General features: G+C 44.8%; 1 protein-coding gene across 1 annotated transcript in view; it reads left to right on the top strand.

The window, feature by feature from the left end:
* Positions 1 to 1,128: 1,128 nt before the first annotated feature.
* Positions 1,129 to 7,500, top strand: part of LOC118290939 (coagulation factor XIII A chain-like) — a 7,686-nt gene continuing 1,314 nt past the window's right edge. The window contains exons 1-16 of the mRNA XM_035618718.2: positions 1,129 to 1,229; positions 1,893 to 1,954; positions 2,073 to 2,187; positions 2,727 to 2,903; positions 3,584 to 3,832; positions 4,291 to 4,409; positions 4,524 to 4,631; positions 5,083 to 5,257; positions 5,474 to 5,612; positions 5,854 to 5,957; positions 6,040 to 6,128; positions 6,388 to 6,541; positions 6,644 to 6,753; positions 6,851 to 7,016; positions 7,109 to 7,263; positions 7,499 to 7,500. The exon at positions 7,499 to 7,500 is cut by the window's right edge and continues 135 nt beyond it. Of these exons, the coding sequence (XP_035474611.2) occupies positions 1,901 to 1,954; positions 2,073 to 2,187; positions 2,727 to 2,903; positions 3,584 to 3,832; positions 4,291 to 4,409; positions 4,524 to 4,631; positions 5,083 to 5,257; positions 5,474 to 5,612; positions 5,854 to 5,957; positions 6,040 to 6,128; positions 6,388 to 6,541; positions 6,644 to 6,753; positions 6,851 to 7,016; positions 7,109 to 7,263; positions 7,499 to 7,500 (1,916 nt within the window). The 5' untranslated portion in view covers positions 1,129 to 1,229; positions 1,893 to 1,900. The remainder of the gene's footprint in view (positions 1,230 to 1,892; positions 1,955 to 2,072; positions 2,188 to 2,726; positions 2,904 to 3,583; positions 3,833 to 4,290; positions 4,410 to 4,523; positions 4,632 to 5,082; positions 5,258 to 5,473; positions 5,613 to 5,853; positions 5,958 to 6,039; positions 6,129 to 6,387; positions 6,542 to 6,643; positions 6,754 to 6,850; positions 7,017 to 7,108; positions 7,264 to 7,498) is intronic.

Here is a 7,500-nt window from a genome sequence, read left to right as displayed (position 1 = left end):
CACATGGACGTGGTGGAGGGACGAGACAATATTTCAGTCTGAAAGTTGAACTTGAACGTAAACTTCATCATCTGGACGTTTTCCACGAGCTCAGGACTCGACTGTGAATGTTCCAGTTTGAACGTCCAGCGATCAGACGCAGTTCTACAGCCTCAGTTTGTGTTTAAATGAATTACATTATGAATTATGTCGTCGGTCGTCTGCTGACGACGATCTGTGAGAAGATCACAAACTGAAAATGAACTTGTTCACTGGACAGAAAGAAAAGAAATATAGAAACATGACACGTTCTCACAGACGGTATGGAGGATCAAAACTGCCAAATATTATTAAGAAATTAGTATATATATATAAATACATTTCCGTTGAACATATAAAAGAGTCTCGTCTCTCAAAGTGTTTCATGGGGTCACGTTTCTCGTGGTCGATCATCACAATGTACGGATCATCTCATAAATACATATCGATGCTGAGGTCCGTTAAAGAAGATGTAGAAACATGCAGGAGCAAATTAAAACACAAATATTAATTAAAGTCACATTGTTAATATCAATTAATGTCTACATTTATTTTGATATGATCTTTCTGCAATTAATGGCATATGACTTTATTTATCGTTTTAATTTTATTTGAATCTTGAGTCGCTCCTCTGTAAGAAAAGAAACATGTTCCTGTTTCACATCATGATTTACTCTTATTAATGTGTTTGAATGTGAAATTGACGTCTGAAGTCAGTTAGTTAATGTTTATTTCAGCGTCCGTCAGCAGCTCAGAGGTCAGAGTGACCGTCTGCTCATGAGTCAGCACACACACACACACACACACACACACACACACACACACACACACACACACACACACACACACTCACACACACACACACACACATACACACAAACACACACACACACACACACACACTCACACACACACACACTCACACACACACACACACACACATACACACACACACACACACACACACACACACACGCACACACACAGTGCAGCCTCCATTATTTAACTTTTTAATATTTTGTACATCTGGCCTTACTTTTAGATTTGATCATCAGATTTGATCGTCGGGGCGTGAACAATTCCAAACGTGTGTGTGTGTGTGTGTGAAAAGAGGAAGCAGTGTGTGTATATGAAGTGATGCTTGAAGTCGATCTTCATCTGATCTGATCATCAGAGACTCGACAGACGAACTTCCTTCCTTCATCTGAGTGGTGAGCAAATCGGTTATTTTAAATTAATGTATATTTATTTTCAAGTTTATTACATTTAATCCAAAATATTTTTAACAAGCAGATCGTTTTTTGCAAATTGTTAAATATTTATCATATATCGTAGTATAACAGTCTGAAATGAATATTTAACATCAACAAAGTTCATCAAGAGCTTCACATGTGATGATCAAACATTCTGAGATATTTGACTTTGCTGATTTTTGATTCCCAGAATCTTCTGCTTGTAATGCTTTACAGTCAAGTAGTTATTTTAAATGATTTGGTATTTCACATGAATTTGTTTATTTAAATTCAACATACCATTTACTCAACTACTAAAGATATTTGCATGTTAAGTTAAATTATACTTGACTTCATTAATTTAAAGAGCTTTGTTTATTTATTACGTTAAGATTTTTTCATTAAAAAAATGAATTAGCTTTCGAAATACTAGATTAAATATGATAAAGAAATGAATTAATCAAAACTAGATAATTAAATGATAAAGTAAATACAAATATCAAGCTTGCATTTAATTCTTACATAAATATCATTCTTTTTTTTCATGCATTTAATTTTATATTATTTAGCTATTTGTGTAGTTTATTTATTATTTGCGGTCCTCCGTACGTTTGATCAGAACATGTTTGTCTGTCCGTCCAGTGAACACCATGTCTAACCCAGCCAGTGGACCCAGCGCCTACAGGGGGCGCTACAACAAGCCGGTATCACTCACAACAAACACATTCCAGTTTATCTTAAGCCAGAAAATAAACATTCGGTCCGGCTTTTCTTTTTCTGGTCGTCATCTTTCTTTCTTTTTTGTTTTGTCGTAATCTCCAGGTGCCGACCACCAACCTCACCATCGAAGACGACGAGGATTTTCCAGAGTTTGAACCATTTGAAGACGATGTGGCCACAGAGGGCGCGGCGCCCCGAGCGCATCCAGCTGCTGGAGGTAACGTCCGTGTACTTTACTGCTTTTTATTAACCAGCTGGTACCAGTGAAATATAACTATCAATATGAACCACTGTGTAAATGAGTATAATTTATTAATTCACACTTATAATAATTACAATAAGTCTCAGTTATCTAACTAGTTCATCTGCTTTTATTCTCCATGATTTCATTCAGCTGCAGCCTTTTTTTTACATAATGTTATTACACAAAATGAATATTTTATCTTCAACGTTTTCTCTGTCTGCACATTTTGCATGATGTTTTCTTTTATATTATATATTTCTCATATGTACATGTGTGTATGTAGTGACTGTACTTTGGCTTTGCCGTGAAGTTATTGAACACTTTTAAAAACAACAGATGTGTTTTACGGGAAGATGAAATCAAGATATCAAATAAAAACAGTTAATAATCAATAAGAAGGTCTGAGTGCGCTCAGTCGTCAGGTGTCGAGTGACGTCCAGCTAACAATATGCTCTTAACGATCACAAAGACTGTGACCACGTGGCGTCCTGTGCCTTTACTCGCCCTCGCAGCGTCTCTGTCGGTGCAGAACGTCGACATGTGTCAGCAGATCAACAAACCCAAACACTTCACCACCGACTACGACACCGAGAGCCTGGTGGTCCGACGGGGGCTGGAGTTCCTGGTCAGGGTCACGTTCAGCCGCCCGCTGTCGGAGCAGGACGACTTCCAGCTCGAGTTCCTGATCGGTGAGTTTGAACCCTGATCACAAGGCGTCTGATTGGAGCGTTCCAGGCCTCGCCTGGTTGGTGATTGGACGTTTTGAACCAGGTGAACCTGTGTGTTCCCGTTCCGTGCGGCTGCTGTTGTGATTGGAGCAATTTGAGTCTCGACTGGATCTGGAACCTCTACGCAAAAAAATATTAATAGAAAATACAAATGAATGAATTGACATTATTTTCTCGAAATAGAAAATGTTTCCCAGAATGTTAGTGCTGTTGTCATTTAGTTTTACAGTTTGATGGTCCGGTGTGTGACATCTATCACAGACATGGATGTCAGATGTATTTACAGAGGATTGAAAATTAATTATTGAAAAAAAACAATAATAAAGAAATACGTAAATTAATAAGCTAGTAAATACACCAAAATAACTTTTAACTTATAAAATGGGAGCGAAATTGATATTTCAGTTTGTGTAACTTCGTAGTAATTCCCTGATTCATTTACGTTCCATTTAATTTTCCATTGCATTCATTTCTGATTCATATGTGTACTCATTTATTAGTTGTGATTTATCTTTGCCTTTATTATGTAAATGGGGTCCTGTCAATCATAGTGTGTCATGGGGTAAACTTCTCTCCTATTGGTGGAATGACGTCACAGACTCACCGACAATCACAAAGCCTCCTCCCCTCCCCTCCGCCAGGCTCCAACCCTTCTGCCAGTAAAGGCTCCCTGATCGTGGTGACGTTCGGGTCCCGTCACGGCGGCCCGTGGTCCGGCCGGATCGTGGAGACTCAAGGGGAAACGCTGACGCTGGGCATCACCCCGCGAGCGGAGGCCATCGTGGGGAAGTTTCGTACCTACGTGGCCATCGTGGCAGGCAGCGGTCTGCAGAGGACCAGCAGGGACACCAGCACTGACATGTACCTGCTCTTCAACGCCTGGTGTCCAGGTACGGAACCACCTGTACTCACCTTCTACTGCCACCTAGTGGCCGAGAGAACAACTGCCTCTTCTGTCCTGAGGACTTTAGTCTCATGCAGTTAGTTGTCGTGGAGTCACGGTATCGAGGGCTCAGAGAGGAACATGACGCCTCAGCCCGTCTTCATAGTGTGATAAGAACGACCTCCCATGAAACAGTTACATGTCCCATGTGCTAACATGGAGGGGGCGGGGCTTATGACCTGTACTGCAGCCAGGCGCCAGGGGGCGATCGTGGTGATTTGGCGTCATGTCGTCCATCTTTATCAGAGTCACTCAGAGATTTGTGTCAACGTGCCCTGGGTTTCTTCTCTCAGGCCACGATGTGCTAGATTCATTTTGAATCCCCTCAAAATGTACAGAAAAAGAGGAAGAGGCTTTTAGATGTGAGAAAACATCTCACTCCGTTGTCTGTTCCGGTCTTTGCAGAAGACACTGTGTATGTCGCTAATGAAGGCGAGCGGCGGGAGTACGTCCTGAACGACTCTGGTGTGATATTTCAAGGCACAGTCGAATCTGTTTCACAACGCACCTGGATGTATGGACAGGTACACACACACACACACACACACACACACACACACACACACACACACACACAACATGAACACATCACCAAGGACAAAGCTAAAGTGAAGTGAGTGTGTTCTCTGTCACTGCAGTTTGAGCGCGGCATCTTGGACGCCTGCATTTACATCCTGGATATGTCTCGGATGCCGATCACCGACCGAGGCCACGCGGTCAAACTGATCAGGAAGGGGTCTGCCATGGTGAGAACAGCGATCCACGCGTTTGCCACTTCTCTGATAGGTTGTCAATATTTCCCATTTGATGAGTGACACTTCCTGGACGTCCAGGATTTTCTTCTTAATTCCCTGGAAACTTCTTCTCGTAACGTCCAAAGGTTTTAGTCTTAACAGACAAGTTTCCTTCACGACCATCTCCAGGCAGCTCATTATCCATGGTCCATGGATCTGGCTCTCGGAAGATAAAGACAGATTGAACAGAAAGACTTTTCAAATGGTAAAAAAGGAAAAAAAAACCTTTAGGTTGACCTCAAACATGACGGTGTCCAGTCGCACCTCATGATCGGGCTCCGTCACAAAGCTTCTGGTGCGAGTGAAGTTCTCCCGACAGCTGTAGGCGAATGGTCCTGTTGGTGTTACACTGATGAAAGTTTGATAATGTAGAGTTGATCTGACACGTCCTCTCTGCCCTCAGATTAACTCTCAGGACGACAACGGCGTGTTGGTCGGGAACTGGAGTGACGACTTCTCCATGGGCACTTCCCCGACATTGTGGACAGGAAGCACCAAGATCCTGCAGAAGTACGCCAACACCGGAGTCCCCATCTGCTACGGCCAGTGCTGGGTGTTCGCCGGAGTCTTCAACACCTGTAAGAGCACAACGCCTTTCACATGACACACTTTTAAAAGATGGAGTCAAACAAATCAAACCACAAAGACATTCAACACAACCAGAGATGCACAATGACAACAAAGAAGAACAAGAGCACAAAGAGACGTAACACGACCACAAGGCGGGATGGGGAACGACTTGATCCTAGTGGGCGAAGGGACCAATACTGTTTAAATGTTTCATATCTCCACAGTCCTGCGCTGCCTCGGCCTCCCAGCGAGGGTCATTACCAACTTCTCCTCCGCTCACGACAACACGGGCAACCTGAAGATCGAACTCATCTTCAAGCCCGACGGGACGCCGGACAGACGCCACACCAGGGACTCCATCTGGTTGGTCCAGGCCATCCGGGGGTTTCTTTATATGCCCCGCCCCCCCAATATTTCCTAAAGTTACTTGAACTAAAAAGTGAAAACCTCCAGTCAGCTCATCGCTGAAGACACTTTTAGCAGGACGTCTGTCCAGCAGGTCCTGAAGAACCATGTGTTGAAATCATTGTCATCAAATGGCGTCAAAGGACCAACAGGTCACGAACTTTAAGGTTTGATAACTGCATGTTTTTACGTCCTGTAGGAACTACCACTGCTGGAACGAGGTGTTCATGGTGCGTCCCGACCTGCCGTCCAACTTCACAGGGTGGCAGGTGGTGGACGCCACGCCCCAGGAGACCAGCGACGGTAGGACGGACCGACGGGGGACAGATCAGAGAAGCAGGCGGACCGGCGGGTGATTAACGTTCCCTCTGTTTCTGTTTCACAGGACACTTCCGCTGTGGTCCCGCCCCGGTCGCTGCCATCAAGGACGGTCTGCTGTGTCACCCATTCGACTGCGGGTTTGTCTTTGCTGAGGTTTGTTTCAACTATTTCTTTAAAACCTTTTGTACTCTGCAGTAGAAATGGCCCGCGGACGCCTGCGATGTCATTTCTCCAAAAATCTTCATATCTCGATGCCAATAAACCAAACTTAATCAAGAGCCATGGTGAAGAAGACGGCTGCTCGCAGGTCCTCCGGGCTCCGCTCAGAGGGAACAGTGACCCTGAAAACATCACCCATAATATATCGATTGATTATTGAAAAGTAGTGAGGAACTGTTTTCCCTCTGTCCAGGTGAACAGTGACTTGGTCTGCCTGAAGCGGGATCGCTTCGGGACCTTGAGTCCGTTCAGGGTTGATAAGAATCATATTGGACAGGCTATCTACACCAAGGCTGTAGGCAACAACGGACATATGGACATTACACACACCTACAAGTATGCTCAAGGTAACACACACACACACACACACACACGTGTTATTAATCTAATCTGGTCAGAGCCTCACCTGACCTCACCTGACCTCACCTGACCTCACCTGACCTCTGCAGGAACGCCGCAGGACGACAGGACCATGGCCCGGGCCGAGGAATACGGCTGCGCCAGGGATCACTATGAGCTGGTAGAGGATCAGCTGTCCATCGTCATCACCGCTGACCAGGTAACACGTCACGTATCAATATTTAACATCCGTTTAATCAACCGTCCGTCCATTCTACATCCATCCATCCATCTGACATCCATCTTCCTCTCTCCAGTGCTTCATGGGCCAGGACTTGAACCTGGTGGTGCAATTCCAGAACAAGGGCGAAGTGGCCAGGAGCGTCCAGGCCCACCTGGCCGGGTCGGTCGTCTTCTACACCGGAGTCTTAGCCAGTCACTTCAAGGACGAGGACTTCACTGCCACCGTGCCGGCCCTGCAGAGTGAGCGCCACCTGCAGTGTCCTGGAAGTCCTGCGAGGCCCTTTCAGAAATAACCTCAGTTGTGGTTGTGTGTGTGTGTGTGTGTGTTTCAGTGGCGAGTGTGAAGATGAAGATCAGCGCTCAGGAGTACATGCCTCACATGGCCGCTCAGGTCTGCCTCTACTTTGTTGTGACCGGACAGGCTGAAGACCAATCACTGAACTCCATCAAGGTGGTCGAGATGGTGATGCCGCGTCTCACCATGACGGTAAGATTACACACACACACAAGAAGGGACGCGCAGCCCAACAAGTCCTCCTGACAATCTAAAAGTTCTTTTTTGATATTTCTTGAGAAGTAAAGGAGATATTCAGATGATTGTAGGCTCTGTACTTTATGTCAATTGTTTTAACGTGGCTCCAATATTTAGATTTTCTAGCTGCTCTTTGCGATGATCATCTATAGTCTTAATGACACGTCTTCTTCTACCGTGTGTTCTTCAGGT

This window comes from Scophthalmus maximus, chromosome 21 (assembly GCF_022379125.1).
Source record: "Scophthalmus maximus strain ysfricsl-2021 chromosome 21, ASM2237912v1, whole genome shotgun sequence".
Taxonomy (NCBI): Eukaryota; Metazoa; Chordata; class Actinopteri; order Pleuronectiformes; family Scophthalmidae; genus Scophthalmus; species Scophthalmus maximus.
The sequence above is the reverse complement of the archived record's forward strand: the minus strand, read 5'-3'. Positions and strand labels throughout refer to the sequence as shown.